Source organism: Oncorhynchus clarkii, chromosome 2, assembly GCF_045791955.1.
Source record: "Oncorhynchus clarkii lewisi isolate Uvic-CL-2024 chromosome 2, UVic_Ocla_1.0, whole genome shotgun sequence".
Taxonomy (NCBI): Eukaryota; Metazoa; Chordata; class Actinopteri; order Salmoniformes; family Salmonidae; genus Oncorhynchus; species Oncorhynchus clarkii.
This window is the reverse complement of record NC_092148.1, coordinates 37,153,190-37,174,586: the sequence shown is the minus strand read 5'-3', so window position 1 is coordinate 37,174,586 and position 21,397 is coordinate 37,153,190. Positions and strand designations below refer to the sequence as shown.

Below are 21,397 nucleotides of genomic sequence, written 5' to 3'. Positions count from 1 at the left end.
AGTGCCTTCGGAAAGTATTCAGATCCCTTGACTTTTTCCACATTTTGTTATGTGGGGGGCCTTCTTCTAAAATGGATGAGCAATCTACACACAATACCCCATAATGACAAAGCGAAAACGGGGTTTTAGAAATACCTTATTTACATAAGTATTCAGACCTTTTGCAATGAGACTCGAAATTGAGCTCAGGTGAATCCTGTTTCCATTTATCATCCTTGAGATGTTTCTACAACTTGATTGGAGTCCACCTATGGTATTAAGTTGATTGGACATGATTTGGAAAGGGACACACCTGTCTATATAAGGTCCCACAGTTGACAATAATGTGAGAGCAAAAAAAAACATGAGTTTGAAGGAATTGCCGTAGATCTCCGAGACATGATTGTGTCGATGCACAGATCTGGGGAAGGGTGCCAAAACATTTCATCAGCATTGAAGGTCCCCAAGAAGACAGTGGCATCCATCATTCTTAAATGGAAGAAGTTTGGAACCACCAAGACTCTTCCTAGAGCTGGCCGCCAGGCCAAACTGAGCAATCGGGGGAGAAGGGCCTTGGTCAGTGAGGTGACCAAGAACCCGATGAGAATTCTGACAGAGCTCTAGAGTTCCTCTGTTTAGATTGGAGAACCTTTCAGAATGACAACCATCTCTGCAGCATTCCACCAATCAGGCCTTTATGGTAGAGTGGCCAGTTGGAAGCCCCTCCTCAGTCAAAGGCACATGACAGCACGCTTGGAGTTTGCCAAAAGGCACCTAACAACTCTCAGACCATGACAAACAATATTATTTTGTCTGATGAATGAACTCTTTGACCTGCATGCCAAGCGTCATGTCTGGAGGAATCCTGGCACCATCCCTAAGGTGAATCCTGGTGGTGACAGCATCATGCTGTGGGGGAGTTTTTCAGCAGCAGCGACTGGGAGACTAGATAGCATCGAGGCAAAGATAAACGGAGCAAAGTACAGAGAGATCCTTGATGAAAACCTGCTTCAGAGCACTCAGGACTTCAGACTGGCGCGAAGGTTCCAACAAAACAACGACCCTAAGCACACAGCCAACACAAACTCAGGAGTGGCTTCGGGACAACTCTTTGAATGTCCTTGAGTGGCCCAGACAGAGCTTGGACTTGAACCTGATCTAACATCGCTGGAGAGACTTGAAAATAGCCTTGCATCAAGACAACCCATCCAACCTGACAAAGCTTGTGAGGATCTACAGCAAAGAATGGGAGATATTCCCAAATACAGGTGTGCCAAGCTTGTTGCGTCATACCCAAAAAGACTATGGCTGTAATTGCTGCCAAAGGAGTTTCAACAAAGTGCTGAGTAAAGGGTCTGAATACTTTTGTAAATGTATTATTTTTTTGAAATTAGCAAAAATGTCTAAACTTTTTTTTGCATTGACATTAGATGGTATTGTGTGTAGATTGAAGAGGGAAAAAACTATTGAATACATTTTAGAATAAGGCTCTAACCTCACAAATGTGGAAAAAGTCAAGGGATCTGAATTCTTTCTGAAGACACTGTAGGCTGGATAGCTGGATTCATTTTATGACGATTAAGATTCCCCTAGCTTGCTATTCTAACAGCAATGTCATGATGTACCTGATTTGTTTGATAATGTATGGTCTTTCTTAAAGAAACAGTAACCTCATTGTGATTTGGTTGACATTTGTTTGAAGGTTATCACTTGACTACAGCAAAACTCTGGTGATCTGAGATAGTTTCAAATTAGCAGGGAGAGCTGTTAGAATGTTCTGGACTTGTATGTCAGGCAACGTTTATTATCTGGGTGGTTTTTGGCCTGCCTCATTCCTTGGTCCAGGTCTACAATGTGATTAACGTTTAAAAACTGTTTTTATTTAACTTGGTAAGTCAGTTAAGAACAAATTCTTATTTAAAATGATGGCCTACCCTGGCTAAACCCGGATGACACTGGGCCAATTGTGTCGCCCTATGGGACACCCAATCATGGCTGATTGTGATTCAGCCTGGAATTGAACCGGGGTCTGTAGTGACGCCTCTAGCACTGAGATGCAGTGTTTTAGACCACTGCGGCACTCGGAAGCCCTAACCTTCAGGAGGTCCCCCTTGTAGTCCCCCTTGTCCCACTAGAAATGTGTTTGACAGTTGAACGATGGTAACTCTCTCTACTGACGGTGTTTCTCACCGGGCATGAGTATATTTTTGGTATTTAAATCTTCCATTGAGCAACCTACTTCACTGCATTTTTGATGATCTGGTTATTTTTCGGGTGGAGTTCAGTATTCCTGCTCAGGTCTTATACAGTATACTGTGCTTATATTCCGCAAGATGGCGCCGATGGCAGCTTCGCTTCTAATCCTTAGGATACTACAGTAATTCGTTTTTTTTTATGTATTCTTTCTTATATTGTTAGCCCAGAAAATCTTAAGTGGTATTACATATAGCCGGGAAGAACTATTGGATATCAGAGAGAAGTCAACTTACCAGCAAAACCAGCACTACGACCAGGAATACGACTTTCCCAAAGCGAATCCTTTGTCTGCATCTCCCAGTGCATTTGAACTGATTCCAAAGGCCAACCTAAAGCAATGCCGACGGAGGAGAATGAGACGGAGCGATCTTCTAGTGAGGCTTTGGAGGTGCGCATACCACCCGAGTATATTACTCTCTAATGTCCACTCCCTATTTAACAAAGACGATGAAATCAGGGCAAGAGTTGCTTTCCAAAGAGATATCCAACATTGTAACATACTCTGTTTCACGGAAACATAGCTAGCTTGGGATATGCTGTCGGGAGTCTGTACAGCCAACGGGAATTTCAGTGCATCATGCCGACAGAAATAAACATCTCTCCGGTAAGAGGAAAGGCAGGGGTGTATGTTTCATGATTAATGACTCATTGTGTAATCGTAACAACATACAGGAACTCAGTCCTTTTGTTCACTTGACCTAGAATTCCTCACAATCAAATGCCGACCGGTTATTGTCACAGCCGTGTATATCAGACGGCCCTCAAGGAACTTCATTGGACTTCATGCAAACTGGAAACCATATATCCTGAGGCTGCATTTATTGTATCTGAAGATTATAACAAAAGATCATTTGAAATTCACAAAGAAATTCTATTAGCATCTCGAATGCAGTACATGAGCAAGTAACATGCCCTCCCCCACCCTCCTTTTGGCAAATCTGACCATGATTCCATCTTGTTGCTCCCTTCCTATAGGCATAAACTAAAACAGGAAGCACCCGTGCTGAGGTCTAATCATATTCCACGCTTCAAGATTTCTTCAATCACGTGGACTGGGATATGTTCCGGGTAGCCTCAGAGAATAACATTGAAGTATATGCTGACTCGGTGAGCAAGTTTATAAGGAAGTGTATAGGAGATGTTGTGCCCACTGTGACTATTAAAACTTCCCCTAAACAGAAACCGTGGATGGATGGCAGCATTCGCGCTAATCTGAAAGCACGTTTCACCGCATTTAATCATGACAAGGCGACTGGGAATATGGCTGAATACAAACAGTGTAGTTATTCTCTCTGTAATATAATCAAACAAGCAAAGTGTCAGACATATGTGACAGGGTCTACGGACAATCATGGATTACAAACAGAAAACCAGCCCCATCGCGGACATCGACGTCTTGCTTCCAGACAAACTTAACACCTTCTTTGCCTGCTGTGGGCTCTCCTTGACCGTAGCTGACGTGAGTAAAACATTTAAACGTGTTAACCCTCACAAGGCTGCCAGCCCAGATGGCATCCCTAGCTGCGTCCTCAGAGCATGCACAGACCAGCTGGCTGGTGTGTTTAAGGACATATTCAGTCAATCCCTATCCCAGTATGTTGTCCCCACATGCTTCAAGATGGCCACCATTGTTTCTGTTCCCAAGAAAGCTGAGGTAACTGAACTAAATGACTACTTCTGTGATAATTAAGTGCTTTGAGAGACTAGTCAAGGATCATATCACCTCCACCCTACCTGTCATGTCACCCTAGACCCACTTCAATTATTTGCTTACCGCCCCAATAGGTCCACAGATGATGCAATCGCCATAACACTGCACACTGCCCTATCCCATCTGGACAAGAGGAATACCTATGTAAGAATGTTGTTCATTGACTACAGCTCAGCATTCAGCACCATAGTACCCTCCAAACTCATCATTAAGCTTGAGACCCTAGGTCTCGACCCCGCCCTGTGCAATTGGGTCCTGGGCTTCCTGACGGGCCGCCCCCAGGTGGTGAAGGTAGGAAACAACATCTCCACTTTGCTGATCCTCAACGCGCACAAGGATGCATTCTCAGCCCCCTCCTCTACTCCCTGTTTACCCACGATTGTGTGTGCACACCTTCAACTCAATCATCAAGTTTGCAGACGACACAACAGTGGTAGGCTTTATTACCAACAACAGCGAGACAGCCTACAGAGAGGAGGTGAGGGCTCTCGGAGAGTGGTGTCAGGAAAATAATCTCTCACTCAATGTCAGCAAAACAAAAGAGAGGATTGTGGACTTCAGGAAACAGCAGAGGGAGCGCCCCACTATCCACATCAACAGGAAAGCAGTGGAGAAAGTGGAATTTTTAAGTTCCTTGGTGTACATATCACCGACAAACTGAAATGGTCCACCCTCACAGACAGTGTTGTGAAGAAGGCGCAACAGCACATCTTCAGCCTCAGAAGGCTGAAAAAAATGTGGCTTGTCATCGAAAACCCTTACTAACTTTTACAGATGCACAATTGAGAGCATCCTGTCGGGCTGGATCACTACCAGTTACGGTAACTGCACCGCCCCAAAACCACATGGCTCTCCAGGGGGTGGTGCGGTCTGCACAACGCATCACCGGGGGCAAACTACCTGCCCTCCAGGACACCTACAACATCCAATGTCACAGGAAGGCAAAAAAAGATTATCAAGGACAATAACCACCCGAGCCACTGCCTGTTCACCCTGCCTCCATCCAGAAGGCGAGGTCAGTACCGGTGCATCAAACCGAGAGATTGTTAAACGGCCATCACTAGCACAGAAAGGCGGCTGCCTACTTACAGACTTGCTATCATTGGCCACTTTAATAAATGGAACACTAGTCACTTTAATGACGCCACTTTAAGAATGTTTACATATCTCGCATTACTCATCTCATGCGTATACTTTATCCTACACTATCTATTGCGTCTTAGCCACTCTGTCACTGCTCATCCATATTTTTTATATTTATATATTATTATACCATTCCTTTACTAGATTGTGTGTATTAGGTTTTTGTTGTGGAATTGTTGATATGACCTGTTAGATCTAGAAGCATAAGCATTTCGCTACACTCGCAATAACATCTGCTAACCATGTGTATGTGACCAATACATTTTTTTTTATAATCCTAATTTGTTCCTTAAGTTTCTGTGTTTGGTTAATTACATCTCAGCAGCGCAAATGTTTTATTTTGATCTGAATAAGCTTTGTTAAGGATCAACATTACGGCTATAAGTGATCCTTATAAACATTGGCAGAGATGTTTAAAAAGTGAAACAGACTAACAATATTTGGCATTCACTCATGCTAATGTGCTGGAGGTTTGCTGTCAAGCCTCTGTGCAATTGCTTTGATTGATGCATGTAAAGAGGCACTTGAAAGAGGGTGCATTCTGACTGGCTCTTTGAAGACCATAGCATGGGCAGCATTTCAGTCACAACACCCAGTGTGTCTCCTAATGGCACACTCACACAGGCTAACCTGAGTGTACTGTAGTAACGATGGCTGCCAGGGCTGCCAACCCCTCTGGCATGACTGGCACAGTTTGTGTTGGCGGCAGGGCACCAGTGTCCCCTATGTGGGCTATCTGTTTCTGCTCTCCAGATCACCAATTAACTCCACTCTTCTGCCTTCTACACCCAGACTGACGACGTGCCAGTATGGATGGTTTGAGCTGCAAAATATATCACCTCTACTTTCTGCATTACACATTTTTCTGTCAAATGTAGTAAACCAAGTCTGCTCAGTCTTATTCCCCATCACCCGGAATGGTTTGAAAGTCTTCATAATTTGTTTGCTGACAGATCTGCTTTTGGAAAGCCAGGCTGGGCATTATCACACAAGCCAACGTATTTATATGCGGGACACGTTCGATTGGAGAACAATCTAATGAGTGAACATGTAGTTCATCTGAAATGTTCTGACGAGAGTTTAAAAACAGCATTTATTTAGTTTTGCCTGTATTAAGCACAAGTGTTAAATCAGCATTGGATTCCTGCATAGATTCCTGCAAATGATTGCCTTGATGCAGTGAGGAATTGCCCCTGTATTTTTATGGGCTGGTTTCTGTCTGTCTTGATAGTCTTCTAAGAGCCCATTGTATTTGAATGTCCAAAGCATCCTGCAATTACATTTTCATAGCGTTTACTCATACTAAAAAAGAGAGCTGAAAGTGTGTGAATGTTTTAGTCAGTTTGTTTGAGGATCGTTTATGTGTGTGTGTGTGTGTGTGTGTGTGTGTGTGTGTGTGTGTGTGTGTGTGTGTGTGTGTATATGTCTTCAATATGCCTCCCTACGTGTCTGTACTTTTTAGGAAAAAACATTGCCATAGGTTTAAGAGTGGGTTTAGGAGGAAGTCAGCTTGAAATGGGTTTTCAATAAAAAAAGGCAATTTAGCCGCAGTTTGAGAGGAGGGCTCTTGCTCCTTTCCGGATGGGCAGATTTGCATAATTGTCCCATAAGGCCTGAATTAGCGTCTGTAAATCTTAATTTGATAATGCATCTCCTCGTTGAGGTGGCAAGACGGAATTGGATTACGGTCTTAATTCTCATTAGTGTTGTTTGACAAAGGTCCTTTTCATAACACCAAGATGTCATCAGCTGAAATTTGAAGGAAATTAATTCCTTTTTATAGCGGCATATTGGTCCAGGGCCATCTTCTCAATTCAGTTAATTTCCCTTTCATAAAATCTTCCTTTCTCTCTTTTAACACTTCACCTCAACTCTTGCCTTTCATATTGATTAACATTCACTGGTCATATATCATTGTAAGTGACTATCATTTTAGCCGATTGAATGCCTCCTCAGTATTCCACTCATGGGGCTCTATTTTGAGTGTATTTCAATCCAATATGCTGGTCTCTAAAGATGTAAGACAATCCAACAGTGAATGTTTGTCTAATTTTCATCTGTTGAAGATAATGTGCTTTGTGATTTTATTGTCAAAATAACATTTTCATTATGGTTCAGCCAAAATAGTATATAATGCTAGGTTCATCGTTTCTGCATTCTACAGAATGCAAAGCATTGGCAATGTTCCCACCTCTGATCTCTGTATTCTCTCTTTTTTTCAGGAAAGCAGAATAAACTGCATCCGAATAGCCCGCAAAGGTAATTCAACATGAATATTTTATGGACCTTTTATGGATCTCCCCGAGTCTCTGAAGTCCTGTAGGCTTTACTCTAGCATGTTGACCTTACACTCTAAATGCATCTCCAAAGATGAAAAGATGTGTTGGGTTCAGGTCCAAACACTAGTCTTTGTGCTGGTATTCCAGACATTTACAGAAGATGGAGTTTAGCATGTGGGAGAAGCAGGGGGACTTCTCTGAAGATCCATGTTGTTTAGTGATGAGGCAGACTCCTGTGAGCTTTCCTCTCCTTGCCTTCAGAGAAAAGGACAACAAGCAGGGAGAGATTAGAGGTCAGGCTTTCATCATGATTCTTTGGGTGAACACAACCATATCAAAGGCAGTTCCACTGTTCCCGTCAGACAGCTACACTACTCGGAGGGGGAGGGAAACATCTGAGGGCTTTTGACCCGTCTGCTCAAGAAGGGCCCTTCACATCAAAAACACAAATGTAACTACTTGAGCCCATCAATATGAGCAATGTTTCTCACCCCTTCCTCCCCCCACTCTCTATCACCCTGCCACAGGGACTCAAAAGAACATGAAAAGGGCATAGAAGTTGAGTCCTGATGGCACCACAGGCTCTACCCCACTACTGTTGTGCGCTGTCGGATCGTGGTGACTAATAGCCATGTATTTATAGTTATTATAGTGCTGCAACGATAAGCTAGTCTTGCTAGTAAATTGTCTTGGCAAGGTGTACTTTTCGGTGAAGCTGTCTTTTTTGTGACTGAGTAATGAAAGAGACCAGGCTCTCTTGAAGCATGAAGCCAAAAGGCAAGGCAAGTCATTTTAGCTCTGAGTCTCACTCCATCTGCTCCTCACAGACACCCAGTTGGGCTTTGATTAATTACGTCTTGACACATTGATGAACATTAAACAGTACGTGCCTCTTGTCTCTGGCACATACTGTAGTTGGGGAGAGAGACAGACAGAGAGAGAGAGAGAGAGAGAAAAAACGTAAAGGGCCTTGATGAGAACCCTATGGAAATGTATTTGAACATTCAGCCACATTGTACTTTAACCCCCAAATAGCTTTCAAATTGGTTAAGATCAACATGAGATACTTTTTAATCAGCCTTTTAACATCCTTCTTGAAAAACAGGAAATAACATCGTGTCCGACAGGGTTAAGTAAGAAGACCAGCTTTCGAAACTACAACTGATGTAACTAAACTGACAAATAGGATTCCCCAGTGTCACACCCTGATCTGTTTCACCTGTCCTTATGCTTGTCTCCACCCTCCTCCAGGTGTCGCCCATCTTCCCCACTTATTCCCTGTCTGTTCATCTTGTTTGTCAAGTCAATCCGCGTTTTGTCTCAGCTTTTCCTCAGTTTCTATTTTCCTCGCTCTCCTGGTTTTGACCATTGCCTGTCCTGACTCTGAGTCCACCTGCCTGACCACTCTGCCTGCCCCTGACCCTGCCTGTTGTCCTGTGCCTTTGCCCCTACTCTTGATTTCCGACCTCTTCCTGACCTGACCCTGTGTCTGCCTGCTGTCCTGTGCCTTTGCCACTACTCTGCATTATCAACCCCTGCCTGCATTGACCTGTCGTTTGCCTGCCCCTGTTGCTGTAAGGAACATTGTTACCTCAACACAGTCTGCATTTGGGTCTTACCTGAAACGTGATACCCAGATTATAAAAAATGTCAAGGTACAACACATCAGTGGTTAGTCATTTTGTATCTATGTGATCCCTCTAATGTTAAACATGATTGCATTTTTCACCGCATTTTCTGGTTGTGAAGCATTACTTTTAATCAGCCTTTGATCAGCAAAGTGGAGACAATTCGTTTTCAAAGCTGGAGATTACTTATCAACTTCCAGATGACAGTTTAATTAACAATCTCTTGGCAGCTCCCATCACAACAATAGACTTATATTTCTTCTCTAAGTGCCAATGTCCACTCTCAGCTAGCCGGCAGGTGTATGGATTAATGTGGAAAAAATATATTGTTTGGCTTAATAGAAATTTGCAGACTAAATGTGGCAAGATGATCGTCTCTGTCCAGGGTGTCAGTAAAATAAATCAATTATTTTCACCCGCAGCCATGTTATTAGGTTGAAAAATATAGGCCTACTCCTGTATTTCACATGATGAATTGAAGTTATATATGCCTTCTCCGTCTCTCTGTGTTGGTAGGAACAAAGTCTTTAATTAATCTTCTGCCAACTACAGTGCCTTCAGAAAGTACTCACACCCCTTGACTTTTTCTACATTCTGTTGTGTTACAGCCTGAATTTAAAATGGATTAAATTAGGCTTGTTTTGTCACTGGCCTCAACACAATACCCCATAATATCAAAGTGGAATTATGATTTTTTGAAATTTTTACAAATGAATTAAAAATGAAAAGTGAATATGTATGCAACCCCTTTCTTATGGCAAACATATTTAAATTCAGGAGTAGAAATGTGCTTAACAAGTCACATAATAAGTTGCATGGACTCACTCTGTGTGCAATAATAGTGTTTAACATGATTATTGAATGACTACCTCCTCTCTGTACCCCACACATACAATTATCTGTAAGGCCCCTCAGTTGAGCAGTGAATGTCAAACACAGATTCAACCACAAAGACCAGGGAGGATTTCCAAAGCTTCGTAAAGAATGGTTAATTTTTAAAAAGCAGACATTTAATATCCCTTTGAGCATGGTAAAGTTAATGATTACACTTTGGATGCGGTGTCAAAACACCCAGAATCTGGCGTCCTTCATAACTCAGTTGGCCTCATGGGATTTCACCATGAGGCCAATGGTGACTTTAAAACAGTTTCAAGAGAAAACTGAGGATGGATCAAAAACATTGTAGTTGCTCCACAAAACTATCCTAAATGACAGAGTGAAAAGAAGGAAGCCTTTAAAAAAAGTAATATTCCAAAACATGCATCCTGTTTGCAACAATTCATTAAAGTAATACTGCAAAAAAAATGTGTCAAAGCAATTCACTTTTTTTCCTTGAATTCAAAGTGTTATATTTGGGTAAGAATACATTACTGAGTTCCACTCTCCATATTTTATATAGCATAGTGGTGTCATCATGTTATGGGTATGATTGTAATTGTTAAGGACTGGGGAGTATTTCAGGATAAAGCGATGAACGTAATGGAGCTAAGCACATGCAAAATCCTATAGGAAAATATTGGGCAAATGTTGCACAATACAAGGATTAACATCAACGGGGCTGTAGTGGAGCGGGTCAAGAGTTTCAAGTTCATTGGTGTCCACATCACCAACAAACTATCATGGTCCAACCACGCCAAGAAAGTTGTCACGGAGGGCGCAACAAAACCTTTTCCCCCTCAGGAGACTGAAAAGACTTGGCATGGGTCCCCAGATCCTCAAAAAGTTCTACAGCTGCACCACCAGGCACATTCTGACCGGTTGCATCACCGCCTGGTATGTCAACTGCTCGACATCTGACCGTAAGGCGCTACAAAGGGTAGTGCGTATGGCTCAGTACATCACTGGGGCCAAGTTTCCTGCAACAAAACCTATATAATAGGCGGTGTCAGAGGAAAGCCCATAAAATTGTCAGAGACTCCAGTCACCTAAGTCATAGACTGTTTTCTCTGCTACTGCATGGCAAGCAGTACCGGAGCACCTAGTCTAGGACCAAAAGGCTCCTTAACAGCTTCTACCCCCAAGCCATAAGACTGCTGAACAATTCATCATTGACCCCCCCTTCCATTTGTTTTGTACACTCCTGCTACTAGCTGTTTATTATCTATGCATAGTCACTTCACCCCTACCTACATGTACAAATGACCTTAACTAACCTGTACCCCTGCACACTGACTCGGTACCGGTACCCCCTGTAAAAATCCTTGTTATTGTTATGTTATTTTGTAACTTTTTTTTATTTTTACTTTAGTTTATTTGTTAAGTATTTTCTTAACACGTCTTGAAATGCACGGTTGGTTAAGGGCTTGTAAGTAAGCATTTCACGGTAAAGTCTACACTTGTATTCTGAGCAAGTGACAAATGAAGTGCTTCTACAGAATATTGACTTAGATGTGTGAATACTTATGTAAATTCGATATTTCTGTATTTTTAATTTCAATAAATTTGCGCATATTTCTAAAAACATGTTTTCACTTTGTCATTATGGGGTATTGTGTGTAAATGGCTAAGAAAAACAAATATATTTAATCAATTTTGTATTCAGGCTGTAACATACCAAAATGTGGCTTAAGTCAAAGTGTATAAATACTTTCTGAAGGGAGGCTGGCTGAATTAGTTATACCTGTCACCCTTGCATGTCAAGCATACTTGTGATACACAAAAAGATGACCTGTGATACTCATATAAGGAACCCCAAGGCTGTATCCACTCTGTCAGAGGATTTATAAGGCTCAGAGTCCATTAGTCGATGTGATCTGTACACCAATGACATCTATGGTAATTATCTGAATAAATGTGATAGACTGTAAAAAACATTAGTGTCAGAGTACATACAAGGCTGCTAAAACTTTGGGGCTATCCCTTAGTATTGATCAAATGCAACGAGTCATATACAGTATTTGGTGATTTTTCATAAGAAAAACTCTGGGCACCAACCACAAACCTTTCCAAATTGTACTGTAAGAATTCTCTCCCATAGGGATGTGGTCGATGAAATGCCCCTGGGCCTGGTTGCACAAGGAGAGGGCTAAAACATGGCTTCTTTTCCCTTTCCTCTTTCCTCTGCCCCAGATCTCATTCTGCTCTTGTGAGCCTCTTCATTCCAACCGCTAGCTATCTAGACCTCTTTCCTTAGGCCAGCTCTGACTTTCTCCTCCACTAGAGAATGGCTGTGCTGTTCCTAAAGGCACAGTAGGGCTGGTTGCAGGGCTGGTTGCAGGGCTGCTTGGGCCGTAAGGAGAGGCTGACACTACACAGAGAAAGTAGATCAGTGGGTTACTGCTACAAGACAAAAAAAAGCTTCTTGCTTCGCCCATTTCCATAAGTGTAGAGCTTTGTGCCAGTGAGATGAGTAACTTGCTATTATAATAATGGCCTTTACTGTATCTTAGACACTGGGGCACCTTGAAATTATACTGGGGAAAGGGGAATACCTAGTCAGTTGCACAACTGAATGCATTCAACTGAAATGTATTTCGTATTTAACCCAACCCCTCTGAATCAGAGAAGTGCGGGGGGCTGCCTTAATCAACATCATTGGTGCCCAAAGAGCAGTTGTTAACTGCCTTGCTCAAGGGTAGAACGGCAGATTTTTTCACCTTGCCTGTTAGGGGATGTGAACTAGCAACCTTTCAGTTATGGGACCAACGTTCTTAACGACTAGGCTACCTGCCACCCTTACTCTACTGTACTCGTGTGTATTTAAATAAACCACACTATCGTCTTGGATTTAGATTAGTGTTGTCTTGGATTTCACCACAAAAAAATGCTTTTGTTTTGATGTGGCATTAAACATTCTGTGGTTATACAGAATGTCTTTGTCTTTAAGCAAAGTCACATTCATTAGGGCACACAATTGAAAAGCGAAAAGGTCTAGGTAGGCCCTCTCTATTTCAGTCTGCGGTTCTTCTGTTTGGTGCCCGTTGAACACGACCCAGGTACCAAGTGTGGCAAGCTTGTGAAGACCCTCCACAAAACATTCCCCCAGTCCTAAACAACTTTTATCCCTGGCCTCATACAGTATATCTCAAACCTCCTTTCCTGTGTATCACTCGAAGACACAAAGGGCTCTTATTGTCAAAGAAGATGCAAACCTTTCCCCATGGCTATTAAAAGAGCAGAGAAATATCCAGTATGATTCACCTATTGAAAAGCACGCACATGACAGTGGTCTGTTTGTGTCTCCCATCCAATTATTTTGTCTAATGAACACAATGTGTCTATATTAGCAGGAGCTATTGATGTGGGCACCACCCTTTGTAAGTGTTTTTATCGTACATTCTGGTAGCCGACAGAGTTTCAATATGTAACATTTCCCATTTCCCTTGAAACATACTGCCATATAAATAAATTAAACCGTGCGAATGAATGCACAGATGTGGCGGTAAAGAGTCAGTCTGTTTTGAAATATTCTATCTTTTCTCAGCGGTCAGGGTGGTTAGTGTCAGTCCAGCCATTGTGATATGACAGTGATGACTGTTGTGTATGTTAAGCATTGATTATTGATCTGCATTTTAAGCCTGTACATTTCTTCCTATATCCTTTTTTCTGTCCCCCTCTTTGTACATTTTTATTTAACTAGGCAAGTCAGTTAAGAACAAATTATTATTTACAATGGCGGCCTAGGAAGAGCCTTGTTCAGGGGAAGAATGACAGATTGTTACCTTGTCAGCTCGGAGATTCAATCTAGCAACCTTTTGGTTGCTTGCCCAACACTCTAACCACTAGGCTAGCTGCCACCCCTCTTTCAACCCTCTCTGTCTGTATCTCTCCTTCCTTCTGTTTCTCTCGCTCCGTCTCTCTCCACCCCCCTCTCTGTCCCTCCTCCTTTCTCTCTCCCTTCATCCCTCCCCATCTCTGCTTCCTCCCCTCACTTCATCTCTCTCTCTCAGCGGCCTGTAAGGACCACCGGCGGGCTCTGGAGGTGTCCCAACACTCAGAGGAGATGGGGCTGATCCTGGGGGTGTGTGCTGGGGGCCTGGTGGTGCTCATCCTGCTCCTGGGGGCCATCATCATCATCATCAGGAAGGGGTGAGTCACTGGCCCACATTTTTATACCACTTCTCAGTCCTCACTCAGTCAGATTACCACACAGGGTGGTAAATAAGTTGTTTCCTAACTGACAATTCTCTGGACCACACAAACCATCTGTAGAATGTTGATGCTATTTTTTTAATTCTACTCTCGAGTCTTCCCTAGAACTCGTATTTGCCTTTCCAAAGTGCCAGGTTGTTTTGAAGAGAGAACATGTGACAGGGAGGGAGAGAGAGAGAGAGGGTTACACCCTTATGGTGTATCAGAGGGACCACACCGCTCTCATCTGCAGGGCTCGTTTGAGTGTGAAATATTTAATTAAATGCAAATACAATTCAATTACTCACTTACTGTAATTACGCACGCCGGGCAGAAGCGTGACCCATAAATGAGAGGATAATTGGGAGGGAAAAGGTGTGCTTTAGGAGATGATTAGCCTAGCCGCTAGCTCCCAAAGGTCTCACCTCCCCGCAGATGGTGACAACGAGAGGGTCGTCCCACACACCTTTATGGCAGCATATGACCCAGACGTTACACCCTACTCATATACTCCCTTTCACAGGAGTGACTTGACACTGCCTTGAGGGGAGTGTCTGGGTTTTGCCCGCTTTTTAATGGGCCCACTCTATGATATTTAAATACATTTTGTTGTAATTATTGGGACAGTGAAGTTTTTTTCTTCTTTTGGCTGTATACTTGACAAGTTTGGATTTGAAATCAAACAATTTGAGGGTATTTTCATCCATATTGGGTGAACCGTTTAGGAATTCCGACAGTTTTTGTACATAGTCCCCCCATTTTAGGGGAGCAAAAGTATTCAGACAATTCACTTGTATTAAAGTATATGTGTCTTAAAGTAGTAAAAAATAAGTATTTGCATTTTCAAATTCATAGTATGCAATGACTACATGAAGCTTGTGACTCTACAAATTTGTTGGATGCATTTGCTGTTTGTTTTGTGTTTCAGATGATTTTGTGCCCAATAGAAATGAATGGTAAACTATTTGTCACTTTTATTGTAATTAAGAATAGAATATGTATTTAAACACTTCTACATGAATGTGGATGCTACCATGATTAAGGATAATCCTAAATGAATGTGAATCATGATGAGTGAGAAAGTTACACATGCACAAATATCATAGTCCCAAGACATGCTAACCTCTCATCATTACAATAAAAGGGGAGGTTTGCATTTTTTGGGAGTATGATATTTGTGCATGTGTAACTGTCTGCACTGTAATCTCATAGTCATTGTTTGATTTCAAGTCCAAACCTTTGGAGTATAGAGCCAAAAGACAAAAAATGATTCACTGTACCAATCATTTCGGAGAGGACTGTATATACCCCTAATTCTTGAGAAATATATAAATGCCTCATGAGCTTAGTTCCAACCCCATCATAACTCAGAGTTTGGTCTATGCTTATTCAGAAATAGGTGGACATTTCTCAATTAGGTAAAGAGGGTTGTGGAGAGTTTCCAGTCCAGCTGAACAGGCATTATACGTTTAATTTATTTTCATTTAACCTTTTTTAACCAGGTTAGTCTCATTGAGATTAAAAAACGATTGTTCAATTGAGACCAGGCCAATATAGCAGCACATTCATTTTCATTTACAAATAAAACACAAAGCACTATAGTTTAAAAAAAACATACATTTACACATTGAGCAGGCATGTTGTAGGAAGAACTCAGTTCATATCGTTTCCAGTCTGTTAAAGCATCAGTTAACCCCCAACAACTGCTCCCCGGGCACCAATGATGTCGATTAAGGCAGACCCTGCACCTCTCTGATTCAGAGGAGTTGGGTTAAATGCGGAATACATATTTTGGTTAAATGCATTTTGTTGTGCAACTGACTAGGTAACCCCCTTTCCCTATATGTAGCCTATTAAAATACACTATATATGCAAAAGTATGTGGACACCCCTTCAAATTTGTGGATTTGTCTATTTCAGCCATACCCGATGCTGACAGGTGTATAATATTGAGCACATAGCCATACAATCTCCATAGACAAACATTAGCTGAATGGCCTTACTGAAGAGCTCAGTGACTGTCAACGTGGCACCGTCATAGGATGCCAACTTTCCCGCAATCAGTTTGTCAAATTTCTGCCCTGCTAGAGCTGCACTGGTCAACTGTATGTTCTGTTATTATGAAGTGGAAACGTGTAGGAGCAACAATGGCTCAGCTGCGAAATTTTAGGCCACACAAGCTCACAGAACAGGACCGCCGAGTGCTGAAGCTCATAGACATTGTCTGTCCTCAGTTGCAACACTCACTACAGAGTTCCAAACAGCCTCTGGGAGCAACATCAGCACAATAACATAGTTGGGAGCTTCATGTAATGGGTTTCCATGGCCGAGCAGTAAGCCTAAGAGCATCATGCTCAATGCCAAGCATCGGCTGGAGTGGTGTGGAGCTCGCCGCCATTGGACTCTTGAGCAGTGGAAAAGCGTTTTCTGGAGTGATGATTCACGCTTCACCATCTGGCAGTCCAACGGACGATTCTGGGTTTGGCGGATGCCAGGAGAATGCTACTTGCCTGAATGCATAGTGCCAACTGTAAACTTTGATGGAGGAGGAAAAATGGTATGGGGCTGTTTTTCATGTTTTGGGCTAGGCCCCTTAGTTCCAGTGACATATTCAATTAGAGGCTGGTCTAGCTGCTTTGGCTGTGGATTGGTCCTGCCACCCTCCTACCTTTCCAGTGTTTTGCCAATTGATCATTCACATGCTTGTGGTCTCTGGCTGCCAATGAAGAGTTTCAGTGGCCAAATAAAACTGTTGCTCTCTCTATCCCCCTCTCTCCCCCTCCCCCTCCCTCTCTCACTCTGTGTGTTTGTAGGAAGCCAGTGAACATAAATAACACACCCATAACGTACCGTCAGGAGAAGAGTCACATGGGTTCGATGGAGCGCAGTTTCACTGACCAGAGTACACTGCAGGAGGATGAGCGTGTGGCCCTCTCTGCAGCACGCATGGCACACACCTGCAGCATGCGCGGTAAGACACACACATACAGGCATAAGCACACACACCTGCAGTATGTACTTTCAAATAAAAAGAAGACACCAGCAATCAAGCTATGATTCATTCCTGGAACACCTGAGGACTAAAATATTCACTCACATAATCACTTAGGACAAGCTTTTCCCAAAATGTTCATCAAACGCGCCCACTATATTGTGTGTGAACGTTATTCCTCCGACAACATCCATCTAGTCTTAGAAAAACTTCATATACCTCAGAAGCATCTATGCTCCCTGCAGCAGATCCACAGTCTAATAAGATAACAATAAAAATAAAATTGCAAACAGAAGTAAAGTGAAACACCTTCAGGCAAGAAAATGATTTATGATTCTAGTTGTCTTCCTTCTCATCTCGTTATCTTGAAATATTAAGGTGCATAACAGAGAAGGAAGGAACAATCATCTTGTTCTTTAAAGTTTCCTTAACTTTAAGTCAGTTGCACAAAACATTGAAGGTGAATTTCCCCCTTAAAATAAGTGAAAAAGTTGCCCATGATGTCCCTTAATTGCTTCATTCAGTATCGATGTAAACAGCATTTGTGGAGGTGAATGTTGCTTTCATCCACTCTGTTTACCAAAGGAAAACATCAACCAGCTACTGTACTGTACTGTTACTTAGCTAAATAATGGAGGGGGCACAATCCATGGCTACAAAGCTAACTGGCTAGTCTATCTTTAGCTGGGAGATTCTGCAACTTCGAGCACTTTGACCCTGCAAGCTTTCAGAAATGAAAATGTGTTGAAACACCACCATTATAATTGCTTTTGATTTGTCTAGAAATAATATCTGATAATGGCTGTGATCGTGGTATTCAAGGAATGTATTTTTCTCAGACAGAAAATTGACAAATGTCATTTCGATCACGTCATTAAACATCAGTTTTAGTTGAAAATTAAATATCATACAGTTAATTTGTATCACATTAATTTATACATTTATTCATTAATTTGTATTTAATCTTATTTTAAGTGATTTTTTATGTTTTTCTAATATACATTATTCAACACAATGCCTGAATGTATAAACGGAAGAAAAAAAAATGTATCATGAAAAATGAGATGAGACCTTTTTGTGAGATTATGATAACAACCATATGATAACCCTATCTAAAACAAATCACTCAATCAATCAAATTATACACAATATTCTCATTTACCTAAAAAATATGGGTGTGGTGGAAATGACATTAATGCAAAAAAAAAAAACTTTATGAAAACAATATTTTATTGCAAACAGTTTGAACAACAACCATTGTTAAACATTGAATTAATTTAAGATAAAGTAAGATTCCAAAAGTAGCCGATGGGAAGAGCTCAAGGAAGGAGGCCAGTGTTTTTGAGAGATGGGCCCAGATTGCAGGGGGTCATCCGCATAGAAGAGCTCAATGAGCAAAGTGAAACTGTATCATTTGTGGTATGTTCATCACGGGTGTGGAGGGCCACCTGCTTGTGAGAATCACCGAAGGGAACTGCCTGGATTTCACTGGTGTATTTACACAGGTAGTTCTCTGCAAAGTCAATATGCACGATGATCTCTCCACATATTCTCTTTTAATTATATCAGTTTGGAGTATTGATGTCGAATGTTGTACACGTGTTTCCCCAACTTCTCTTTCAATCCTTTGGAAAAGTCCTCCAGTAGACTCTGCAGTGTGCTACACACCTTTACTTTTGCTGTCAAATGTACAGTGAAGTTCTCCATGTTTCCCTCTTTTGTTTTTCCTTCTCTCTCTTCAGCTTTGTTTTTCCACTCAAACCACCATGTCTGCTCACCAGCATCAAAGTCCGATGTTTTAAGCTCTTTTGCTTGGCAAAGGGAGCACTTTGTGTACATGCACTCTTTCTTCAGGTTCTCACAGCACAAAGACTCAATAAGGTTCTCAATGTTGCTGCAGCTGATCCCTTTGTGATGCTGTAGTTTTGCCGCCATGAACTGGAGGTTGGCTCGGGTTTTGCAGAGGCATGTGTCCCTATCCTGGACTTTTGGCTTGACAACCCAAAAAGGACGTATTCTGCAGAATTCAGTGTAGGACATTTTAATCTCTGAATTATCCCTCTTAAAATTCTGATAAAGGTTCTGAATTGTGCCATTCAAGAAGCACTTCTGCTTTTTCTTCTTGTTCTGTGTCCTTTTTCTTTTCCATCACGTTAATAGAATCTCTTCTGTGGCTTTGTAATTATGGTACACTTTTTTTCCCTTGAGTTTTGAAGACGTGTTGGCCTGTTTTCATTTGCTCTTTGACCAGGCCATACTTTCTCAGGATGTTGCCTCTGAGCATTTTTGAAGCTTGTCCTTGGCACTGCACATTTTTGTATAGTTTTGCTTTAACTCTGATGATCAATGATGGCATTTTGAAACAATAAAATCTTTCGGTGTTCCTTTCATTTGCTGTTTTGTCTTTGTCTTTGGGGAATCTTGATTCTACATTTTCTTCATCAGTTGATCATATATTATTTTGTATTTCTCAGCTTTCCGTAAAGTTTTATCGAGTTTGACATTTGTCATTTGTATGTTTTTGAGTGACCTCTTCCAAACCTTTTCCTTCCAGCAAGTATTCGACTTCTCATTCCTGTTGCAGATGATGAGGAAGGGGTATCAGGGCATGCATCAGGGGCAGGTAAGTTAGGGGCAGGTATGTTAGCCTCATGTTCTGGCTGCAAGTCATCTGGTGACTGAGGTGGTGTTGCCTGATAGGTAGGTCTCCAGTGCAACTGTTCTCTTTAAAGTCTGTCTTCTATTCCGTTGGTTGCATTTCCATTGCCTTCTCTTGCTTCTTTGTTTTCGCTTTGTAAGATCAGAGATAGATTTCACTTCTCTCTTCTCTTTTTTCTTCCAGTATCTCTCCCTGTCTATATGCAGATGTATTTTTTATTTGGTTTCTATGTCTGTGACCTCTGTGCTGTTTTACAGTGGGGCAAAAAAGTATTTAGTCAGCCACCCATTTTGCAAGTTCTCCCACTTAAAAAGATGAGAGAGGCCTGTCATTTTCATCATAGGTACACTTCAACTATGACAGACAGAATTAGAGAGAAAAAATCCAGAAAATCACATTGTAGGATTTTTTATGAATTTATTTGCAAATTATCTTTTTAAGTGGGAGAACTTGCACAATTGGTGGCTGACTAAATACTTTTTTGCCCCACTGTATGTGGCATCTTTTAAAAGCAAAGAAAAATACTACTTAAGTTTTCAACTTGTGCACATCTTGGAGCATTTTCGAGATTAAAATTAATTTAAAGCATGATTAAATAAGCCTAAAATAAATGTTAAAAAGTACAAAGTAATAACATAATATATTTTTGTCATTTCTGCTACGTTCGGTCATTTTCACCACAGTTAAGTTTGTGTTGGAAATGACTGTCATGGAAACACTTCTACAGTTTTTGGAGAAAAATTACAGGTTAGCATGTTTTGGCTAGTATTGCAGCTGGCATATTATTTACACTAAATACATAAAATGATTCTACCACAAAGTAAAGAAATGATCACCTGTTTGGAAATTACTGACAATAAATATGTTCTCTACACAAGTAATATTTACCTAGATTTAGCTTCAATTTCTGGACATCATATCTGGAACAACTGTCCGCTGCAGCCATGTGCTTCAGTGTCTGTAATACGTTTCCATGGTAACTAAGTTAACATTCTCTTGACAAAACTTTATTAATGAGGAATTTTCCCTCAGTGGTGGAAATGACACCACTACCAAAGGATAGGTATATTTTGTGGGGCAGGTGAGAGACTGGTTAGCAGAGCTCAACAACAAAAAATATCCCCATAAATATTGATATAGATTTGATTTGATTTACTTTTTTAACAGTAGGAGATAACATTATATAATGTGCAATTATTAATGTTTTCTCATAGAAAAACATACTAGAAGCTCAAAAGGGACAAGGACAAAACAGTGAAATTGAGGTATAAAATGCATCTGAAAAGTAGCTAAAATACTTGATAGAGAGGTGTTAAAGAAATCTGGGGTGATTGTAGTGTGAACTTAACATATAAAGAATAAAAACATATATATTTTTTAATCAAATCCACCAAATTTACCCTGAGGACATAGAAGTGATCGTAGTTGCAGAATCACCCAGCTATTCCGTAAACTAGCTTGAGAAAAACGTAACTCCAAGAAATGTGGTTTATTACTTTCTGAGGTAATTTGGTTATCCTGTCTTGATTGTAGAGGTTCTATTTTGCTATCTTACAAAGTTAAAGCGATCTCTTTGAGTTTAGTCAGTGAATCAGGCCGTCCCAATGGTAACCTGAAATTCTTTCAGCCGTACATGCCTTCAAACTAAGGAAATATTTGAGGTGCTCTATGCAACACCCT

General features: G+C 41.3%; 1 protein-coding gene across 2 annotated transcripts in view; it reads left to right on the top strand.

Moving 5' to 3' along the window:
* The window catches only part of LOC139367656 (receptor-type tyrosine-protein phosphatase U-like), a 343,935-nt gene that overhangs the window by 250,978 nt on the left and 71,560 nt on the right, over positions 1 to 21,397 (top strand). For both annotated transcript variants that reach the window (XM_071105929.1, XM_071105938.1), the window contains exons 13-15: positions 7,312 to 7,348; positions 13,886 to 14,024; positions 16,880 to 17,037. In XM_071105929.1, the coding sequence (XP_070962030.1) occupies positions 7,312 to 7,348; positions 13,886 to 14,024; positions 16,880 to 17,037 (334 nt within the window). The remainder of the gene's footprint in view (positions 1 to 7,311; positions 7,349 to 13,885; positions 14,025 to 16,879; positions 17,038 to 21,397) is intronic.